At 40.9% G+C, this 24,159-nt stretch overlaps 1 protein-coding gene across 3 annotated transcripts in view; it reads right to left on the reverse strand.

Annotated features, from left to right (window-relative positions):
• Nucleotides 1–23,918, reverse strand: part of LGI1 (leucine rich glioma inactivated 1) — a 33,678-nt gene extending 9,760 nt beyond the window's left edge. Inside the window, exons 1-4 of one of the 3 annotated variants that reach the window (XM_067709962.1) lie at nucleotides 23,146–23,918; nucleotides 22,681–22,752; nucleotides 4,709–4,780; nucleotides 4,537–4,608 (exon numbers count right to left, since the gene is read on the reverse strand). In XM_067709962.1, coding sequence (XP_067566063.1) covers nucleotides 4,537–4,608; nucleotides 4,709–4,780; nucleotides 22,681–22,752; nucleotides 23,146–23,831 — 902 coding nt within the window. In that variant the 5' untranslated portion in view covers nucleotides 23,832–23,918. The remainder of the gene's footprint in view (nucleotides 1–4,536; nucleotides 4,609–4,708; nucleotides 4,781–22,680; nucleotides 22,753–23,145) is intronic. The other 2 variants (XM_067709963.1, XM_067709964.1) reach the window with 2 other exon arrangements.
• Between the last annotated feature and the right edge of the window lie 241 nt (nucleotides 23,919–24,159).

Consider the following 24,159-nt stretch of genomic DNA (forward strand, 5'->3'; position numbering starts at 1 on the left):
CCAGACTGGCTCAGACAGCACGTTTGTTTCAGTGCCACTGGGGTCTGCTGCTAAGAAAGCATCGCCCACGGCCATCTGGGGTGCTCCCAGGCTCCCTGCAGTGCAGATTCTCAGCTTGAGTTGGTGTCTCACTGAATTTGCGGTACTTCAAGTACAGTTATTTTAATTTCATACAAAATGTTTAAAGGGGGTAAATACACTACAGCATTCGGAGTCCTGATCCAGGACCAGTGGAAGTTAGGCAGTGAGGTTTAGTTTATTCCTACGTGATGGTGTTTACTGCATAGCACACTCTGTCCTAGGCACTTTGCATAGATTAACTGACCTAATCTCACGACAACCTTAGGATCTAGGTACTCCTAAGTATTTTATTATCCCCACCCCCATTTTTACAGATGATTATTATCACTTCCATATTACACATAAGAAATTGGAGGCACCATGAAGCTTAGTGACCTGCCTGATGTCCCACAGCTATTAACGGGTAAAGCCGTGCTTTGAACCCAGGCAGTCTGGTGGCAGCGATCCCCCTCAGCCAGTATATTGCACTGCCCTCTTTACATGCATGTCATTGTAAAGGCTGAAATGAGGACATCCTGCCTGACTAACTGGAGACACACAGGCACCCTGAGCTTGGGGACTGCTGTATATATCTTTTGCACCTCCGCAGTGGTGAGCAGTCAGTAGGTGCTCCCCAGCAGGTAGACATGGATGACATTTTCCCCAAATGTCTTTATACATGCATGCAAAGAATCCTGCCTCCACTGGGCCTTAGCCACGAGGACACTCATGTGACGCCCGAGGGAACCTTTACGAAAACCTCATGGGTGTTAACAGAAACCAGTACAAAATGTTTAGAGATTTTGTGATCATTGGTCATAAATGATTTTTTAATTCAGTTTTTCCCTGATTTCAGAAGTAATACATGGTCATCAGGAAAAGTCAAACCTTTCTGAAATATATAAGCTATTCAAACACTTAAGTTAATCATGTATAATATTACAGTCATTCAGAATAATCAAGAGAGGGTGCGAGGATTTGTAAGGACTTAAATATAAGGAATTCTCTTTTTTGCGGGGGGGTTGGTTTGAGGGGGAGAGAAGTCCATATAGTAAGTTTTAAGTTGTCTATTAATGTCTCTTTAGAAGGTAAGTCTACTGAGTTAGATGTATAAGAAGGTGAGATAAGTTCATTGCTTCTTTAGGAATGAACTGAATTTATATCAGTGCTCAGGCAAGTCCCTTGGAGAAGCTTTAATGTTAGGCCAGGGTGGGAACCAGTTGGGTCTAAAAGTATATGTCTAATCCCAACTATTTGCATTTGGAGACTACAGTGAAGGTAGGGCTCCTCTCTTCAGGATCTTCTCTTCCTTCCCCAGCCATATTTCCTCCTCAAATGATGTCCTGTGGAAGGATCCAGCCAGCTCCATAAAGCTTTCTGATCCTGCTATAATTTTTTTTCCCTTTTTCCTTTCTTTTTTGGCCACTGCATGGATTGCGGGGTCTTAGTTCCCCAACCAGGGATTGAACCCAGGCCCTCAGCAGTGAGGGTCTGGAGTCCTAACTACGGGGCCACCAGGGAATTCCCTGGTCCTGCTATAATTGACATGGTGGAGAGGGCACTAGATGTCTCATTAAAGACTTAGGGAAACTTCTAACTTTTACCGCTACTAACTGGGGAGCAGCTTAAACTGAGGGTGTACCTCCGTGTTCTCATTCGCCAATGGGGATAGTGCCTGCCTTGTATCTTTCATAAGGTCATCAAGAGAGTGTAATGAGGTCAAGAATATGAAAAAGCTTTGTAAACTCTTTCTGTAGGTTAGAGGGTGAGGTGATAATTCTTTGCTACTTGAATGTTTGCCTTTAATTGAGAAGAATTGGTCTGAGGTGGAGGAAAGTGCACTTTGAAACCTAACACCTCTAAAATCTTAAAAAGAAAATTAATGGCTCAAACAAATGTCAGATTTATTTATAAGTGGTAAATAATGGAAAATGAACTTGATGTGCTGAGCCGTCAGAGGGACATTTGGGCTTCAAATCTTCCCTACCCATCTCTTCTTGAAAGGAAAAAAGGAAAGGAGAAAAGAAAAAAGGAAAGAAGGAAGGAAAGAAGGAAGAAGCAGAGAACTACACCTGGAGGAACAGCATAATTAGAAAGGAGATCATGACCTGGGGACAAGGCACTCAGTGAGAAAATATATGTTCATGTAATTCCTCTTGCTGGACTGAGCTCTTCCGGGTTGGAGCTGGATTTTATTCATTTTTGTGTGGCACATCCTAGAGACTATTTAGGATGAACCATATGGCAATGCCATTTTTGCAGACCCAAAAGAGTCTCATATTGGCAATGCCACACGAATCAACCTAAGTGTTTGATAAAGATGCAAGAGATCTAAGGGTCATATTCAATCGACTTTAACCTGTTCCCTCCTAAAACCTCCTTCCTACCTCCAGCACCCACCGGTCAGACAGGTGGGACTTCCCTTTCATTGTCTGACTCTTTCATTGTCACGCCTCTCTCTTTGAAGCCTGCCTTTTGTGTTCCCTTGAGCTTGAAAATTCCTAGGTATTAAGCACATGCTGTACCAGTGCCGCCTTCTTATATTCTTCATACCTCTAAAGAAGGGGCCTCATAATGACCCAAATTTATATTTCCATTTTATTTGATGGGCATGATAGGCTCTAGTCAAACAAAATGAATGTTCTTCACTAGGGTGTTGTATAAATTTTTTTCTTCCCCACTTTCCTCCCTTCCTCACCCCTCCCCTCTTTCCCCCTCATTCCTTCCTTTCTCTCTCTTTCTGCCTCCCTCCTTCCCTTCTTTCCATTCTTCCCTCCAGGTGAGGTAGGCCCTTAGGCTGGAGAGAAGATATACTTGGTTGAACTAAGGGGCACGGCAAGGCTATGTCCAGGTTCCCAGAGAGAACACCAGGGTCTTACATCCTTCCTTCAGCCCCTCGTGATGCTGAGCCATTAGACACAGGCCATGTTGAATGGATTTATGTGAATCAAGTAGATTTCAAGTTGAAGTCATGAACTTCCATTATCTTTCCATTTCTTCATTTCTTTTATTTATTTTTGCTGAAAGATTAGGCTTGGTGGTGTTTGGCTCCGTAATCAAATGGCATAGCATTCGTACCATACACAGCCAGGTTTGCAGCACATTGTAACACTGATGTGAAAAGCAGTGTTGCAAACTGTTTATTTTATAAACATTATTTTCCTCATCATTTTATAATGACTATATACAGAAGCCTTGAAAGGTGCAGTGATTTCGTAAAATACATCTGGCCATCAGTTCCCTGTTGCTACAAATCCAAACAGTAGTAGAGACAAGGACTAGTAGAGGCAGCATGAGGACCACGTAGACACCCTAGAATAAAGGTTCAAAGGGCAGAGCTGGAAATGAGGTACTGAGAGGCAACAGGTTAAAATCGACAGAATGACTATGATGCTTAGATGACTTGCATCTTTATCTAACACTAAAGAGACACATATTAGGCACTTGAGAAACAGTCCCTGAATGGATGAGTAGCCATAGCAGTTCAGCTATTGAGTTGATGTTATCATAATTCCATAACTACTCAGTTCACTTGTCACATATCCCCTCCAGGCTTCTGTTTCCTCATTTCTAGAACGGGGGTTGTGTTACTCTGGCAGAATCGTTGAGAGGATTAAATGAAAATTCACATAAAGCACACTGGCCAACATAGTAGTAGGCACTTAACAAATGTTAGTGCCATTTCTTCCCATGCCCTTCTAGTTTCCTTAAAAGTACATCTGTCTGTGAGTGTGTGTGTGTGTGTGTGTGTGTGTGTGTGTGTAGGGGGTGGGGAGGGTAAGGGAAAAGAGTTACTTGGTTCCTGTTACTCAGGATTTCCCAGCCTCAGGACTGTGCCATTTTAGGCTGGATAATTCTTTGTTGTGAGGCTGTCCTGTGCACTGCAGGACGTTTAGCAGCATTGCTGCCCTCTACCCACTAAATCCCAGTTGCATCCTCTACTTGTGACAATCAAACATGTCTCTAGATATTGGTGAATGTTCCCTGGGAGGTAAAATTGTCCCGTTAAGAACAGTGGATGTAGCTCTAATCATCCATTGAATAAATATTTTTCTTATTAAAATGTTGTTCAGGTGCTGTGTAGACGTGGCCTGTGGTTCTAGTATATGTTTAAATGTATATGAAGTCAGGGCTTGTACAGAAAAAGAGAAACAGAGAATATCAAATTAAGCTATATAGTCAATTCATGAAGTGAGTAATGATGTAGATAATTACAAACGTTATTTCAGTCACACAATTTCCCTGGAGTAGATTGTTTTCCTAATTATTGCTGGTTTGGGCTAGTATTAATAGTAACTGGTTTCCTGGACACACACTGGCTAATGGCAGGGAGAGAAGGCAAATGTGCATGTAGAGAAATCATTTGGCTTTCTTAAATTTTCATGGATACCCACAAAGTGGGTGCTTTAACCACAGGTTATCAAGTTGCATTGCCCACTGGCAAGTTTAAAAAGTAATAGCAACATTCATACTTACAGGTGAATTAAAGACTTTAGTCCCCGGAAAGTATGTCTTGAAATGGACTTGATGTTGTTGTTTTCTATGAATCTGCAATAGGTTATAATATTTTGGGTCAGACAACTGTAGGAACCTCAGAGCCCTTGTACTGAAACATTATGTTAAAAAAAAAAAAGGTTATTTTACTTACAAATACTCTAGATGTGGGAGACCAATAAAAGCATCATCACTGATCACATCAAATGAGTTCGATGTGAATAACCTGCCCAGAAAAAGTTCACAATGAAACGGTTAAACTGACAGATTGTCAATCTTTGCTGCTTTTATCTCTCAGAGAAACGAGTGGGAGTTGTGCATGGAAAAATGTCTGGATGTCTGCCTTCTACAGTGTTATTTATTCAGGTAATTTTTGCAGCTTTTTTTTTTAACCATCAATTATCTCATCAAATGCTCATTGAGGGGTGCCTTGTGCCCCACTCCTCACAGGGACGGATGTCACATGCCCTGGGTAACATTTTGAGATACAATAGGGCAAGTATGGCAGTCGACAGCCAAATCAACATGTTGCAGGTTTCCATGCAAAGACACTAGCAGAATCTCCCCCTCTTGTTCTAGAAACTTCTGGAACATTCTGACCAGGCCAAATACTGGTGTCATGGTTTCAAGCCTGGGAAACCTAGAAAACTAGCTCCATGTCCAGTTATGCTGTGATATCTCATAGTAGATAAGCCACTGACACTGGCTTAATAAAAATCAACTAACCTCCTACTTTGAAAATAGAACAGGCTGAAGATGGGAAACCATGAGGCTTAGGAAGAGTCTCAGACCCATTTTATTACTACATAGTTGAAAAGGAATACTTTTCTTGGACAAATTTATTTGCAATTTCAAAATCCACAGGGATTTGGTTTCAAAATAACTGATGAAAAGGAACATCAACCAGCCGTCCCCACATCCTGTTGAATTTCCCGAAGAATTTTTTTTTCTGAATGGGAGGCTTAACAGAGGTGATTATAGGTCAAATAATACAAAGTTATTTTTTTAGAATGAGTATTAATTTATGGAATTCATTAGATAAAGTGTTGATAAAGACTGAAAATAAATTTTTCATGTACTGATGACAAATTTATAATGAGTTCAAGTGACATTTAGTCTACATGTTAAGGTTTTCATATAGGAGAACCTCATATTTCACTTGTACTTAGAGTCTAAAATGTGACCGTGGTCATGGGACAGACCAGAAGTTTGACATAGTTTGACACCTCATGTCTCATACGTACTGTTTAATTGTACTATGTAAAGTCCAATATTCTCAGTTAGTAAACTATTTGACTTTTATTTTTGAGGTGTAGGGGTTAAAAATAACTGCCACTAACCAACTTAGTGACTTACCCTCTCTGAGCCTGTTAACTAAGGGGATTAAAACTAGGAGATGTCACTTTCTAAACAGTTGTGAATAACTTATTTGACATCTGGGATTCCTTCAGAATATTGAGAGGAGGGGGTAGCAGTGGGTTAGAGATGAACTGAGCATGAGGTGGTAATTTCTGAAATTGGAGGCTGGGTCCATGGGAGTGAATTTTACTATTATCCCTACTTTTATATATGCTTGAAAATTTCTGTAAAAATGGGCGAAATCACAAACAAAACCAGATGATCTCTTGCATTTCTTCCTAAGCTATCATTCCTGGAATGATGTTGGATTCTCTTCTATCCCTTCTCCTTCCAACATCATACATAGCTTTATACTCAAGTGATTCACTAGACTCTGAAGAGTCAGCACTATCGAATAGTCATACGTATTAGATGCCCATAGTTATTCAAACAAATTCAAAGTTTTATGATTTCAGTCACAACTTTGGCAATTGTCTCTTCTTACTTCATGGTTCTGGGAAACAAGAGGATTACTCAGCCTTACTCCAAGGTAAGCTACCATCCAAAGTCTTCCTTGGGTTCCAGATATTCATTTCATTCTGTATAAACAGCATCAAGGATGGAGAGAGTGAAATAAGGCAGAAATAGATACAGAGAAATACCTCCCATGCTCACTGGTTTGCAAACTGTCCCGTGGTTGGACCAGTGACTTCAAAATCACACTCCAAGTCACTAGAAGAAATGGCTTCTAACACTAGTTCTTCTTATGTTGAATCATATGCATAACAGGGTAGGATATAGATATTAGTGGGCAGAATTAGCCCGCACATGTCAGGGAACTAAAACAGGGTTTCCACTAGAATTTTTATCTGCTTGTTCATTGCTTATCCCTAGCACCTGTAATAGTGCCTGTCCCATAGTGGACACTGAATAAACATTTGTTAAATAAAGAGGGATTTACTTTACATTAAATTCTGGTCATTACTACATTACTAGATTGAATGTTCCTTACAGCACGGGCTTATCTTTATTGACTTTTGTGTCCTCAGCCCTGAGCATATTTCCTGGCTGAATTGTGTTTGCTGAACTAGCTCGTAAGGATCAAAACCTCTGGGTAAAACTACAACAACACGCAAGAATATGGGTGAGTCTCACAAACGTAAGTCCAGGGAAAGAAGCCAGAATGCAATAAAATACATCCTACATGATTGCACTTATATAAAGAACAAAACCCAGCAAAACTAATCTATGCTGGCAGAAGTCAAGATAGGGTTTACCCTCGAAGGTGAGTGGTAACGGGAAGGGGGCACAAAGGGAGTCTTCAGGGTAATGATAATGTTTGGTTTCTTGACCTGGGTGCTGGTTACAAGGGTGTTAACTTTATAAAAAATCATGGCAGGGGTGGGAGTGATGAATAGGCAGAGCATAGAGGATTTTTAGGGCAGTGCAAATACTCTGTATGCTACCATAATGATGGATACATGTCACTGTACATTTGCCATAGGATGTACAGCACCAAGACTGAACCCTAATGTAGACTATGGACTCTGGGTGATCAAGTAAGTTCATCAGTTGTAACAAACATACCACCTTGGTGGAGGAGGCTGGTGATGGGGGAGGCTATGCACGTGTCACGGTAGTGGGTCTATGGGAAATCTCTGTGCCTTCTCTTCAATTTTGCTGTGAACCTAAAACTGCTCTAAAAAAATTAAGTCTTAATTTAAACTATCAAGATGTACACTTAGGATATGCACACTTTTCTTTAAGTAAATTATATTTCAATAAAAAGTTTTCTTATAAAAGCTAAAACAAATCCCTCTGGCTAAGATAATAATGAATATCTAAATTCTAATATCTAGATTCTAATTCTAATATCTAGATATTCTAATATCTAGATTCTAAATTCAATTGTAATTTTCTTTGGACAAGGATTCCATGGACAAAGATTTGTAAATTTATACATACATTCTAAATATAGTTGAGCAGGCTATCCATTTTATTATCCTATATATACTTAAAAAAACTTAAAAACGTCCTGTGCTATAAAGGGGGTAAAATGCCACTCTTTAATTTGTATGGGTTCCTTTATAAATGTTTGATTTCAGTATCATGATTTGTTATTGAGCCAGATGTGTTAAAGGATCCCAAAGTCCCTGTTAAGGGAAACTGTGTCACTCCACCCCATCTTCACACAGAACAGATCTGGGGCAGACCAGGGTGGCCAGCTTTTATACCTCATGACCTCTGTCCCTTTTCAGAAATTATGAGACCAAGAAGGACTCCGTTCTTCATCCAGAGTAACTGATCCTGAGGTCAGTCAGCATCCCATGGCCCAACTAGTCTGGTGCAAAAAGGTGAGTTGGGCTAAAGATGAATCCCTTCTTGGGGATTTGGAATCACAAACAGATGGAACCAGCTAGCAGAGGAGCTGAAGGAGAAAAGAGGCCTTAGGGTTGAGTTACCTCCATGGCAGGCAGACTGTGCAAGGCACACTCAGAAGAGAGTGGAATGCAGAGGAGACCCCACAAAGGGCAGTGTGTGTGAAGGCTGGAGCAGGGAGATGCCCAGATCTGTGTTAGATCCTACACCTGTGCTTCTCAATCTTAGTTTCACTTGGAATCACCTGGGGAGCTTTAAGAATACTGGTACCGGGTTCTCGCCCTCAGGGATTCTGGTTAAATTCTATACCTGGCGTGTGGCCTGGGCATGAGATATTTAAAATCTCCCCAGGTGTCTCTTACACACAGCCAGGGCTGCATATGGTAAACTTTCTTGTCAGCCACAATAGCCTTCCTTTACCTGTGGTGACCGAGGGGGCCTGTGCTCCTTGCAGCAAATGTGGCTGGAATAGTTGCTCTGGTACACAGAGGTGCTGTGGATTGTCCCGTCTCCATAACTACAGGCAGCAGGAGTCCACAATAATATGACTCAGATTTGACAACTGCCCTCACAAAAGTAGCACATGGAGGGGTGGGTGGGGATAAGTGTACTGTCTGAATGAACTGGTTACCCTGAGCTGCAAATCAGAGATCTCTATGCATACACTTGCCAAGCGGCCATCCAGTAGGTCGGTGCAGAGATAATGTAGAGTTTGCCCTCTGCCCCTGATCCTGTGGGAACATTTGAGGTCTGTGCCACTTCCTCTATTCTTAGGGAGGGAAAAAGGCAGGCACTGTTCCCTAGAATTTTGGTGGAGGTGGACACAGGGATGCACCTTGTCCTTTCTGTACCCTCCCCCCAAGGGCTGTGCACTTAGGTCTCTTAGCCATCAGTCTCATGAGTGCAGTACGAAAACAACGGAGTGTAGGAGGTGTGGGGAGGAGTTTTTTCCTCTGCAACCAAGGGAGTGTGTACTTCCTTATCAAGAAAGACATTTAAGACCATACATATCAACTGTCAATACCATGCAGGCAATAGCTCATTCTTTAAATGATGATTGTTGCCTCCATGATAGCCTGTATTTCATAGACTCCTGCTGCATTCTTATTTGGTCTTTGAACCAACTCTGTGAAAGTGGTAGAGTAGGTGTTAATAGCTGTTTGGCAGGAGGAAACTGAGGCCTAGAGGAATGTTAAAAGCTTTGACCAACGTCATGAGGCCCAAGACTCCTGGTCTACTGCCCTTTCCACATACTGGGTGGTCTCTCAGTATAGGACCCGGATCACATAGTGATACAACATCCCCATTCTGGTAGACAACCATAATAACACTACTCAGCTTATGCAGTTTTAAGAAATCTAATTAAGTCATAATTCCCTTTTTAAAGGAATTAATTACTCAAAATAAGCAGTCTTAAAGTCACATTAAGATCATGTCAACTTGTATTTTTTTCAAGTCAAGAATTTTAAAAATCTGAATGCGGTTCGGTGTATTCTGCTTAAGGACGCTATATGCTCAGTGTAGAAATTCTGGAAAATAAAGAAAAGCTTCAAGAAGAAAATAAAGATCACTGTAATCATACTACCTAAAGGTGTGAATATGTGTATATATAATAAATATATGATATATACATGTATATATTTATAAAATTGGAATAATAATTTTATTGTTCTATGTCCTCCTTTTCATGTACTTATTTTTTCAAGAATAATTTCTCAGGACAATACATTTTCAATATATAATTTTTTTTTCAATATATAATTTTAACAGACGAGTAAGTTTTGTATTATGGAGATACCGGGATTTAACTTTTTTATTGTTGATTCCAATTTTCACTATTATAAACACTACCATAACCACCCACTCATGCAAGTATTTTTCCATATTCCTAATTCTTTCCTTAGAATAGACTTAGGATAGATTTTTAAAAGTAACATTATTGGGGCTTCCCTGGTGGCGCAGTGGTTGAGAGTCCGCCTGCCAATGCAGGGGACGCGGGTTCGTGCCCCGGTCCGGGAAGATCCCACATGCCGCGGAGCGGCTGCGCCTGTGAGCCATGGCCGCTGAGCCTGCGCGTCCGGAGCCTGTGCTCCGCGACGGGAGAGGCCACAGCGGTGAGAGGCCCGCGTACCGCAAAAAAAAAAAAAAAAAAAAAAAGTAACATTATTGGATTGTATATGGTTTGTATGTCTCTAGTTTATTACTAACTTGTATCAAATTACATGTTCAATTCTGAATATAAAAACGCCTGTTTTTACCACATCCTTACCAACGTTTAGTATTATCATTTTTGTTTCTTTTTCTATGAAATCATGTCCTTTGACCATTTTTGTTGCTTTCTAAGCGCCTTTTATTTACTAAGGATATTACCTATTCTTTTCCTTTCTTATTTGATGCTGAGTTTTTCCCTACTGATTATGATTTGCCTTTTGAATCATGATTTTTAACATATAGACATTTTACATTTTAACAAAATATATCAACTTCTATTATATATTCTTTCTTTGCTGTAATTCTTAAAATGTTTTTCCTACCTTGATATTAATGAAATATTACCTAAACCTCCCTCCTTAAGCTTTTTTTTTTTTTTGACTCTAATTTATTTGGGACTTACTTTTATCTATGATGTGAGCTGAGACATCGCCTTGATTCCTGCCTAGATATTTACCCAAATTTGCCAAAGCCTGTTGTTGAATAATTAATGCCCTCCCCCGCCCCGCCACTTGCGAGTACGTATTAACTTCCTTCAAATGTCTGCTATTTTATTGGGTTTTTCCAAAAATGAAATCTTGGATTTACTTATTCCCACTGCTTCCTAATTTATTTTTTTTTCTGTTTATTATTTATTTTCTCTTGAGGTTCTTAGAATATGTATTGTTTCATGCTCAATTCCTATGTTTTTATTCTTTCTGATTTAAAATGAAAGTATCAATATTTAGAAATATGACTTTACCTCTACGTAAAGCATCCAGTAAGTTTTAAATGTAATCTCTTAAAATTGCATATTTGATTTCAACAAATATTTGGAATAATATTCTTAAAATTTCCTGTTGATGATAGTTTCTTATTTTAAAGCTTTCATAAATTTAAAGTTAATATTGCACTGGGACCAGAGGACGAGATCTGTAAAATGTCTGCTAACCCTGAGCTCCAGCTCTTCCTTTGACTACCTATTTTCAGCTGTCTGTAGGAGTGGGTCGCACCTCTCCATAAGCAATAAATTAACACCAAGGCTGAAAGGTTATTAGGGGGTTCCTAGTTGAAAAGCTAGGACCAGCAGCACTTAATTCAAAAGGGGCAGAGAAGTGTGTGATAGGGTTGGCATGGAGCTCAAGTGCTGGGATCAGCAACAGAGAAGTGAAGGAAGAAGCAGAGGATCACAGAATGAGGATCTAGCTACATTAGATGGAGGTCAAGGCTAAGGCTGCCCAACGTCCAGCTGGGGGTCCACAAGAGTAAAATACTGGGCAGGAGGGACATGTGTCGATGCCAAGGCTGCTGGGCTGCTGAAGTGGTTTCTTGCCCTGGCTTCTCACCTCTTCTAGGGACCAGGGAAAGAGCATGCTGCAGAGGGAATCGCAAAGCCTGGGTCTTCATTCCCACTTGGCCGTAAATCCTCTGTGTGGCCTTGAGCACATCACTTCTCCTCTCTATGTTGTCAAATGAGGGGTCTAAACTAGCTTGAAAGATGTATGCGTCAGGCTTGTAGCGCTGCAGCCTTCATTCATGGAAGAGTAGGCATGGCCTCTACATGAGGAGTGGGGCATAGTGGGGAGGCAGGTCTGCAGATGGCTGAAAGGGAGGAGTAACCCTGCTGGGAAAATCTCCCCTTGTCTCAAGCCAGACTGCTCATCTGGTCACATCAGGGCCCCCTGGCTCTAATGACACTTCTTCAGACTCTCTCTAGTCACCCGTGACATCTTAACTGCCATCAGAATTGTCATTGTTCCACAAGTGGTCTGCATTTTATCTTCCAGCCCAAAGCAGATCCTTGCAGCTATGGAGTGGGGGATGATTTAGGGGACTCTCCCATAAAACACCCCCTCAGTAAGGGCTACTCTGGATGAAGAAGAGTGAGCAGCCAGCATTGGGCTGTCCCTTAGAGATGGCACTGATTAGACATAGAATAGAGAATCTGGTTTCTAAGTTTGTGGCTGCCGCTTATTATGTCCATGATACATCAAGGAGGTAAATCTATTTCATCCTCTGTTAAAATAGGAATGATAATAACAAAAAGATTTCCTGGAAGATTCTAAGAATTCCATGAGATAATGTATAAGAGCATGTCTCCAATGCTTCTGCCAAGGAATCGCTCAGCAAGGAGCATAGACATAAAATATCAGAGCTGGAAGAGCTTTTAGCTCTAGTGAAGGACCTTAGTTATATAGAGTGGGAAACTGAGGTCCAGTGAGATTGTCACCTACCTAAGAGAGCTGTTATGAGCGTTGTCCAGGGAATTAGGCAGCCGTGGGCAGTGTTGCGTAAACATACTTCCAAGTACATATGTGTGCCTGTGTGTGTATATGTGCATATATATGTAAATGAGAGAGCAAGATGCATGGGTTACAGCCATTGGAAGATTCGAGGGCATAGCTGGAGGGGCTGGCCAACTTGTTTAGAGCTGCCTCTGCTTAAATGATTCAGACCTGCTAGCTGTTACTAATATTCTCCTTTATCCAAAAGAATAGGACTGGTTGAATGAAAGTTAATAATAGGCTGATGATTAACTTCAGTTAAATGCACACGTTCTAAGTGCATGTGCCACGTGAATAATTTACATCTGAATATTTTAAAATATACTCTTAAGATAGGAAAGCATTAAAATGGGACACATCACGTATGAGCGCATTATGTCACAGTTCTTTTTGACTTTCATCCTTGGAAAATATTTTCAATGTAATTCAGCTGATCCTTAAGTAGACCACCACCTCTTCGATCTGGATTGATGGAGAGTAACCTTACTTTTGCTCTCATAAGTCTGAGGGGGGGGCATCCTAGAGAGATATGCCATTCAATCCCTCAGGTGAGGAAACTGAGGCCTGCGGAATTAAGTGACTTATTCAAGGCCACATCTTTTGTCAGCAGCAGCGCCAGGTTTAGAATGTAGATTTTAGATTTGCAGGGATTCCCTGGGGAATATTCTTGGCATGCACACTAGCAAAGGCTTGAGCATGGACCCACCCCTTTGGTTTTATAGTTCATTACCTCTCCTCCCAGGATAGTCAAAACTTTTCCTTTATAGACATCGGCATAACTAGTCAACAGCCCACCATCCCGACATTGTTTGTAAATTCAGTCTATATTTCCCTGCTTCTAAAAAGCAAAGGAGGAGGGACTTAAATTTTATTTAAAGCCTATTCTATGCCAAGCCTCGTCTTTATCAGATTGCCATCTATTAACTCATTTTAATCCTCCAATGAACACTGTAGTGTAGTCTCCATTTAAGATACAAAGAAACCCGAGGTGAGAGAGGTAATTTGAAGCTTGTAACTGGCAGAGCTGGGATTCTGTGCTCCGGTATGATCTCCCCCCGGACTGGTAATGGTCACGGGCAAGGCCATGCTTCCTCCTTTTAGTCCTATCAGATCTGCCCAGTATCTGCTACAAATCTAGGCAAGCCTTGCCCAGTAGTTCCCCGAGTGTAGTCCCTGGAACACAAGGCCTTTACGGGGTTGAGAGGTTTTACGTGAACAACAACAGAAAAAAACAGACAAATAAATTTGGGGAAAGTGGGTAAATGAAGTTACTCGGGGTTCCTAATTACACGAATCTTTCTATCCTTAAGTAAATTGAGACTCTTCAAAAGGGATTTAAATATGCAGCTTCCCAATCTTATTGATAATGGGACGCTTTTAGCATTGAGTTTTACATACAGTGTGTATACCCAGGGAAATGCTGGATTAGGCATTTGGGAAATAGCTGTGAGGGAATCCTCTCAAAACAAAAACAGTAAGAGTGTAAATTTAAGCTCAAGGGCTTTTTCCTATTGAAGGGGCTGCAAGTGATAATCTACTTCCTCTGAAAGATGGAGGTCCACTGGGAGGTCCCCAAAGAAGCAGAGTGTGCCACGCTGCTTGACCTGGTAGAGAGCCTGGCAGTGAGTCACTCCTTATATGGAGATAGATGGTTTAATGGATCCTTTAAGATAGGATTCTTTCTACCCACCCAAGCTGTGTTAGCAAGCCTCTCTAGAACAAGCTGAGGTATAAATAATTAAACTAATAAATAAAGCAAGGGACTTCCCTGGTGGCGCAGTGGTTAAGAATCTGCCTGCCATTGCAGGGGACATGGGTTCGAGCTCTGGTCCAGGAAGATCCCACATGCCGCGGACCAGCTAAGCCCATGTGCCACAACTACTAAGCCTGCTCTCTAGAGCCCGAGAGCCACAACTACTGAGCCGGTGTGCCACAACTACTGAAGCCCGCGTGCCTAGAGCCCGTGCTCCGCAACAAGAGAAGCCACCACAATGAGAAGCCCCACACCGCAACGAAGAGTAGCCCCCGCTTGCCACAACTAGAGAAAGCCCGTGCACAGCAATGAAGACCCAACACAGCCATAAATAAATAAATAAATGAATAAATAATAAAAATAATAATAAATAAAATAGGGCTTCCCTGGTGGCGCAGTGGTTGAGAGTCCGCCTGCCGATGCAGGGGACATGGGTTCGTGCACCAGTCTGGGAAGATCCCACATGCCGCGGAGCGGCTGGGCCTGTGAGCCATGGCCGCTGAGCCTGCGCATCCAGAGCCTGTGCTCCGCAACGGGAGAGGCCACAACAGTGAGAGGCCCCCGTATCGCAAAAAAAAAATAAATAAATAAAAAGAAGCTCTTTAAAAATAAATAAATAAATAAAGCAAACACGGAAGGCATAGATTCCCAATATCCTGTTGTAGGTTAAGAAAAGGAAAACAACATAAAATAATTCCAGAGACTTTTCTAAGCCAAGATGCATTGCGAGTAGCCAAGCAGGGATAGAATGAGTGGTTTCCCAAATTTATTTGAGCACAGAACTCTTTTCTTTTTTCAGGACAACTGTTCTATAGGACACGAGTTTAGAAAACATTGGTCTAAGATATAACTTTAAAGTATATAAGTCCCTTTCCATTTGCTCTTTTCTTCACTCTCTCTCTCTTTCAAAGGAAGGAGACCAGAGTTTACACATACAAAGAGAGTTGAACCCTAGGGAAACTCGATGTTCTTGCAGCGGGCCACTCTTTCAAATGGCTTGTCAACGATTTTCTCCAGGAATGAGGACACATCCCCTGCATATCCGCACTAATGACAAAGGTTGACCCTTTGAGAGGGGATTCGATTTGGGGAACAAAGCTATGCAAAGTTAAGCCCAGTTATTCATGTTCAAGAGGAAGCAGAGAGAAGTAGTTAAAAGTGAGGATGTGGGTTTACACTCCGGCTCTGCGACTTATGAGGGGTGTGACATCGCGGAGGTTACCTAACCCTTCTAGGATTTAGTGCTTCATCTGCAAAATGGACATAATCACACTTCCTCACAGGGTTATTGTGATGATGAAATAAAAAATGAGACATATACAGTGCTTGGCATCAGGCAATACAAAAATGACAATGTCCCCTAACAAAACTTTGCCTGGTTTTATTGTATGACTTGTAAACTGGCAGTGAAGACAATTCTCAAAGATCTAGAAACGTTTAGCTATAGAAGCAAAGTTAGGAAGAATCTCTGATCTCCTGTAAGGAATTCTCTGCAAGTCAGGAGTTACTTGTGCATATAAATTCTAGTCTGTTTATTTTTTAAAGGTCGTTGTTTTTTAATCACAATTTACACAGGCAAGCACCTGTCATCCTGCCATGTAAATGGGCTCAACAATTCCTTTCCAGTCCTTGCCCCATGGGAGGGATATTGAAACATTGTTCTACCATCAGCCACCATGGGAGGTCCTGGTAAAGTCCCAGTGGACCTGCTTGGGAAATTATTATTCCCAAACTACATTATTATTCTAATAATAACTTTATAATAGTCAATTCCATAGAATGAGGCTCTTTCATTTAACAATCTAATTTACTGGTTTGTTAGAATTGATACAATAAATTTTGTCCTTTTCTTTAACAAGGCCATTTTCTATATTATGTATTCTATCCTACAAACAGTACTCTGTTTGTAGAATAGAATAGAATACAATAGAATTTTTAAGCAGAAAGAGACCTTAGTTAATTGAACATGAAGGTCTCAAAATGCCAATTACATATGTTTTGTTTGGTCTCCTGTTTCAGAAATCTGCCTCCAGATTTCTGCCTTCCCCTGAAAATTTAAAAAGTAAGACCGCATATTCATGTGCGGTCAGCAATAATCAGTTGAAACTGAAGATGTCATTTTTAGGTAAGACATGTCTTGTCTGGTTTACCCCAGTCACTACCACTCCCTACTGTCTTATACCCAACTGTTTCCTTCATTTACCTTATCACCCCAGCCCCCACTGGGCATTTGAGTGTGAGAACCATAATTTAATCTATCTCTGATATTTTCTACATATAAAATCTGAGGCCCAGGGATACTTGGTCACACAGCCCGTTACTGTCTGAACTGGATTTCAAACCCAAGTCTCCTGACTTCTACTTCAGGCTTCTTTCCATCTTACCACAAAACTACTCATCTGAAGACTGGCCAGTGTTAATTATTTTTAACAAAACTTGACATGTTTACAAAATACGGTTCCAGTTGTTTTTTCATGAGGAAGAAGTGAAAGGGTTCTGCTTCTCTTTTCCCCTCCCATTCTCGGAAAGGTAAATAGTTCATGTTCCTTGTGAGAAGTATTTGAAGAAAGATTTCTTAGCAGGTTCTGATGGAGACCTATGCGTAGAACAATAAAATTTTACAGCTAGCACTGTAGGAAAACCCAAACTATACAATCAGATGCTAATCTGATGTTAAGGTCATTCAAATTAAAGTGATTTTCAGAACTATAATGAAAGCTAATGTTTATTGAGTTACAGGCGCTGTGCCAAGTGCTTTACGTGTACTGTTTCATTGAATCCTGACTGTAATCCTGTGTAACAGGTACTATGGTTATTGCCCACTTTGTAGATGCAGATAATGAGGCTTGGTTAAACTTGCCCCGAATCACAGAACTAGGAAGCAGCAGAGTGAGGATTTGAACCCACGTCTATTTGACCACAAAACCTGTGTTCTTTACTACTTGCCACATTGCCAGCTCACCAGGGTTAGCCATTTTGACATCACAGCTGTCATTGTAATGCCCTGGGATCATTTTGTAGCCTATATCAGCCGTAGGCTCAAAAATGGGCAAGAGTCACCATCCTCACCAATCAACTGAATATCATTTTGAACAAAATGAGAGAGCTTATCATGACTGCCTTCTGATACAGTCTTTGTGTTCATAAATTTGCTCTTCATCTTAATAATGCTCAACCAACATTTTTCTTTGGATGTCCTGTCAGACTGGATGAAGGGGGACTTTGAACCTTCACAGGAGAGAGGCTAGTCAAACCTGGGAGAGAACCTGGGTGGCAAATATGATTTTGTACTTGTCAAAGACCTAGAGGAAATCAGAGTGAAACAAAAGGGATTCAGCAGGTGGGTCTAAAGAAAGATTTTGGATGCTTTGCCTTTTAAGTTCCAGTACACTGGAAATATCTGTTGAAGAAGTTTGACATCATAATGTCGTGAACAAATATCTCTTCATGGTTTTTTTTTGGTTCAGCCCACTTTCCAGACGTCCACACTATTAATTCACATGAAATCTGATTGTGTATACAAAACATACAAAAGAGCAGGTACATGACCGAGACTATCTACTGATAGGAAAACAGGAATCTCTAGTATAAAATCTATAAAAATATGAACTGAATTCAACAAACATATAGTAAGCAAGATCTAAGCTTATAACATCCAGGCTCTTTTCTAGGACCTTGGCTATTGAGAATCCTCGAGAAACAAGGGCAGACACAAGCACAGTTAGCTCTAAAAATGACAGAAAGAACATAGACATCAGTAAAATCTACAGAGCTTGAGAAAATAGAGGAACTTCAGGCTGGTATGGATGGATCTTACAGTGTGTGGGTGTTTGTGTGTGTGTATGTGTGTGTGCGATCAATACTGCGAGAGATGACCCTAGACAAATAGCCAAATTCTATTAATACCAACTCGGGTGTTCAGATGTTTCTCTGTTTCTAGGGAACCATTAAAGGCTTCCAAGCATGAGGGTGACATGATGAGATCTGCGCTTCAAGAAGGTAACACTGATGGAGGTGGGGAGAATAGGGACCGGAATCAGGGGGACCAGTGCAGAATCTCCCCAGCAGCCTGTGGAACAGTGATTGCAGCCTCAGTTAGGGCCATGGTCCTGGGGTGAAGAGGAGATGGCAGATTCTCATGCTGTTTCCTGTTGAAAGTGGACATGAGGGAGAGGTAACTCCTAAGTTTCTTGCTTGAATAATTGAGAGAATGAAATACACCTTCAGAGAAAACCTTTGTTGTACAGGGCTGTGTGCACAGTCACAACAATTAATTAATTAAGAAGTTAAAAATCAGAGCTATGGGTCATTGGGCAGATTGTAGACAAAACAGCCTAGGTGATTGAAATTTTTACTTTTTCGTCCCTTGTGGGCCATCAACTGGGCACAAACCAAAACATGCTCATCCATAACCAGCCAATAATTCCTCTAGAAGCCCTCTTAGCTGGTGGGTTTGGCTTGAGTTGTCACTGAAGATTGCTAAATGTTTCTTACATTTGTCATATAAGGAGGAATAGAAAAAGAGGCTAATCGCTGTACAGGTGAGAGGGGCTGTGGATAGTTTTCCCTGGACAAATCCTATTTTGAAGAACTGAATGATAAAATCTTAGTAAGGATGGACTTATGATTTATCATGTTCATGCTGTTTGCTTTTCTGTTTTTTAGTTTTTGATTTCTTATGGGCTATATATTTATGTATTGATTGTGGATTAATAAAAGAAATGATGATATTTTTTTCCACAGAGGGATCAATTCTGTTGCTTCAGACAAGATCAGATCTCACTGGAATAAATATAATTTTTTCTGGTTACACCAAATTCTTATATAAAGATTTTTTGTGTGTGCATGATACTAACCTAACCCTGTAATTTACTCCCTGCAAATAGAACTCTCTTTAGAGTTGGATAGCTTTAGTTTATTAAAAATTTCATCAACAAATGGCAATGTGGCCACATTTTATGCTCTTAAATTTGAATTTTACTTCTGTAATGAGCCTACATCATTGGGGATTTTAGTCTGTGGTTGAGAAGAACAGGACTGTCCTGTGTGAAAACACATTTCTGTAAATTGCCTTCGCTACAAGTACCACTCGCTCCTATCACTAAAAACAGACTAGAATGAATAATCATTCCCACTGGTTATGTTTCACAGCAGGCCTATGGAAACATGAATGAAATTACATTTGCTTGGGAAAGGTTTTGTTGCTGTTGTTTAAAACCATAGGTGTTTTTTAAAAAAATAGGTTTGTATAACTGATGAATTTTTATTGGATAATTTTATTCTTCCTCTCTACAGAGTGTGGGCTTTTGTTTTTCTTGTTCTCCAACACACATTGCCAGCCAAGGCCTACCAGGATCTTTTCCCTAAAAACATTATATGTAACTTAAGGAGGCACTACGTCTGTTTCCCTCAGTATCCCAGGCTAACATTTCAAAAAGTACTTCTCATCATGCCTTCTGCAGAAGGTCTGAAAAAGCATTTGGGGCCAAAATGAAATTATCAGATTGTTAGGGTGGGCGACATGAATGGGTCATTTCTTTTCTCTTTTCCACAACTTAGCAAGAAACCAACTGCCTTTGTACATCAATCAAGCAGAATCGATTCTGAAGTTTCTCTCTTCACAGGATATGACAGGTCAGTTTGGTAATCTGCGGTCACGAATACCATTAGAATTCACTGCAAACCCCGAGCAATGGTTGGTGTGATCCAGGTCTGGGCTGATGGCAAAAGTCATGCAAAGGCAAATAAGACCCCTGGGTCTTCATGTTCCAGTGTGGGGTTTTCAGGGCAGTGGATGGCCCTGTCCTACAGAAAAACTCTTTCTGTCTGTGAGCCATGCATTCCCACCACTGTTATGATTATGGCACTATTCATACTTGGAGATTTTTCATTTATTTTCTCCTCAGTGAAAATGCGCTTATTAGACCCTTTCCCAACGACAGGAGGAAACAGAGAACATTGGACAGGAAGAATGGGGAGCAAAATCTTTAGGAAACAGGATCCTGGAGATCAGAGACAAACTTTGACCCTGGACAATTTTGCATAAGATCAGCACTGGCACAGATCTGCCATGTTGAGGTTAGCCAGTGTGAGTTAAGTAAGGACATCCAGGGCAAGAATTACTCGCCCTTTTGTTATTTCTGAAAACTGAACTGCTTTTAGAAATAAGGGCTGGAATGTTCCATAGGAACTCAGAGCATGGAACGCAGGGGCATGGCACACACGCTCCGTGTGGGCTATTTAAAAACCAGTTCCTTGGCTTTCCTCTGTGATTCTAAATACGTGTAATCACATTACTCTGCAGCAGCCGGTAACTATTTCTATAACATTGTCCAGCATCTGTGTTTGCTGAGGCCGGATCCACCCAGCAGAAACACAGAGTGGAGAAGTGCTAACTGATGAGGTTGATTGATCCGGGCTTTCTGTGTCACAGCTAATGCCCATCCAGTGTTGGAATTTGAGTAGTATGTGTCAACTGACACTTCTCAAATTTTAAGGACTGATCTATTTAACTCTCCTGGGGAGAGAGAGGTGCCTTAGCTCAACAAAAGGATGCTTTTAAAATGAGCCATTTATGTATTTAACAAATAATAACATAGGCACAACTGATCACTTTCTCACATACAAGCAATTCTTATCCTACGGAAGGATCTCAGCACTGAAGACTTTGCCCCTTTATGTGCTAAAGACTCTGTCTTTTTTGAATTTGTTTGATGTACTAACACTTACCCTAATCACACTATTAGCCATCAATCAAACAGATAAATCACTTAGGAATATTCTACTCAATTGTTAATCATTCAAAGACATTAGCTAGTAGAAGGACAGTAGCCAACATTATTACATAATATCAAAACACCTGATCAGGTTTATGAAATGAAATAGTCAAACCAGTTTGGGGATTTCATATAGACGAAACAATAGATTAAGTGATTTTTTTTAGCTTTTTTAGCTTTATGTGAAAAGTTAAAACTCTACCATTTATAAAATATGTAACCATTTGTCACATCCTATACCAAGCATTTTATCTACTTAAATCTTATTTATCTCTGATAACTCTTCAAGGTGTCATCACCTCCATTTTACAGATGAGGAGACTGAGGCTCAGAGAGAATTAGTCACTTGCACACAATTTCACGTCTAGTTTCTAGGGAGTGGTAGGGTGAGATTTACACACAGGTCTCTCGCATTTCAAATCCATGCTGTTTGCCTCTGTATATAAAACCTCAAACGGCCAAAATGGCCAATTAAGGCAAGAAAACAAAAACAAGCAAAAAAACTTGGGTCCAGGATCATGCAGTTAAGATAACTACAGCTCAGTTGATGGACATTTGGCTGATTCCCCCCCTGAAACCGGTAACTACAACCCAGTCTGTGGCCTGACACCCGAGAACGGGGCGGGGGGGACCTCTTGCCCCCGTATGTGGTCCTGATCTAAGAACTAACACTCCAATGGCCAAACGTTACACGTCAGAACAAATTATCCATGTTACGTTATGACTGTGGAGAGATCTGATTTCTTAGTCAAATATTATTTTTTGACTATTTTCAGACATAGACTGAATATATGGTTCCCTCATGGCTAACTTAAAACACACAGCAAAGACTAATCCTTTGCACTATCCTATATTAATATTTTCTTTCCCTCCTTATAAGGGGATGAGTTATAAATTAGATGAGATTAGAAAGCAGTCACTTGAGAATGAACATTTTAAGGAATTACCTAGAAAGAACTGAGATTTTTCTTCCCCACACGGTAAATCATACAGAGTAGCAGCCTGCCCCAGGTCCCCGAGGACAACATCTTGAGCGCATATGTTATGCTGGGTTCTGTATTGACTAATTCAGAAACTCCAGGGTAAAATTACCAAAGTTCCCAAGTCAAAAATGAAAGTAAAAGGGTGGAATGAAATGAAGATCATTGTTGCAACATTCCAACAACTTCATAAATAGCCATGAAAGTAGCTAGCATTACAGGTTAGCAAATTTACAATTGCAAGCATCAATCCGCACCGTTGGCGTCAAGTCGCAAACAAACCCATCTACCTCACTTTACTGATATTCCTTTCCTCTCCAGAAATATAATCACATTTGACAAAATTAATATTGAGATCGTTTTACTAGAGGGTTTATCCAAATATATGCTGTATTAAAAATAGTCATGATATAAATATTTCTCACAAGAGCTGCAGCGATGGTGTGAATAAAAAACTCCCTTCTGAGATTTCAGTAAAACCAGATCTCACAAAGGATCTGAAAGAAAACAAAACAAAACAATAAACAGACACACACAAAGAGACACACACACAGAACAAACCTTATGTTAATCCAGTTTAGCAAAACAGTCACTATTTGACACTATTTTATGAAGTACGATACTGTTCCTTCCCAGATGAAGTAGGAGAGATGAATCTGCTACAGGTTTCTCATAATAATGTTCAGGGGTGGAAGATATCTAAGCATGTTCTGTAGCAGCTAATAAAAATCAAAATTTCTAAATGCAGCAAAATGTTAGCCCTGTCAAATGGCCAAGCGTGCAAGAGGAATCTCTCCCCATGCCCTTCTACCAATACATGCAAAGCCCCAAATGCATCGGCTGGAATTTTTAAATTGTAAATTAGATACCAAAATGCTTACGGGCCTTACAATGAGATAACGTCAGGAGGAACGGTGCGTGGAATGGATCTGGCATTCTCACATAAAGCATTATCTTTGGTACAAGTACACACGGCAGGGCATTTTGGCTTCGCTGGTTTCTTCCCCTCAGTCAGCAAAAGCGCAGATAAGAGACATAGGCAATAAGCAATTCTTTTCAGGGGGATGCAGGCATTTCCCATCCTTTGGCTTCTCTCTGATTCCATGCAGTCGAAAAAATATCCCCAAACATGAACAGGGCTTCTGGAATTCAGATGGTGATTGTCTTGCTTTAAGACCAGGTCACATAAGAGTCCACCCTTTTCCTCTGCCTCTGTCTCTCTGCTTTTCAAAACAGGGACCTGCAGCTGATTCGTGAGCTGCTCCTCGCTCCAGCGATGCACTGCTCGGGGAAGAGACCTGTGAGGTGCTGCGAGATGGGAGGGATCCAACTGCTCGAGGAGAGAGCGGACTTGCATCACCACGAAAACACTGAGCACAGACCAGCCTTCGAAGGCAAAGCGAAGTGATGTAACAGAAAATAAACAGCTTTCTGCTTGCACCGGGAGCCCTTTAATTGTTACCAAAAATAAGATGGCATAATGTCTTATTAGTGGGTGGGTGGGCCGGTGGGTGGGAGCAGTCATCTTGCATCGGATCTCAGCAATCTCAGAAACCTTTGGGAATTTGCTTTTCATGTGGCAAACAACCTAGTAAGGAAAGCTAGCTTTGGAGCCAGCCCTGGCTGGAAATAGGAAGTGAAATGAAACTCTCTCCCTTCGCAGCTTTTGGCTAAAACCTTGGTATTTCTTGCTGAGTCCACCTGACTGATGCCATCGCTGAAAGACAAGCAAGAACACATGGAGAATGTGACTTTCAGGGAATGAATGTGAGTAAATACTTTTCTGACACTTAACTGTCATAAATTATTGATTTTCATAATCCACCCCGCCCCCTCCCCCCCATGTGTAAGCCATTCCCTCCTCCCATGGTGAGGGAGGGAGATAGAAGCGGTTCGTTGACTGC

Source organism: Pseudorca crassidens, chromosome 16 (genome assembly GCF_039906515.1).
Source record: "Pseudorca crassidens isolate mPseCra1 chromosome 16, mPseCra1.hap1, whole genome shotgun sequence".
NCBI classification, from domain to species: Eukaryota; Metazoa; Chordata; class Mammalia; order Artiodactyla; family Delphinidae; genus Pseudorca; species Pseudorca crassidens.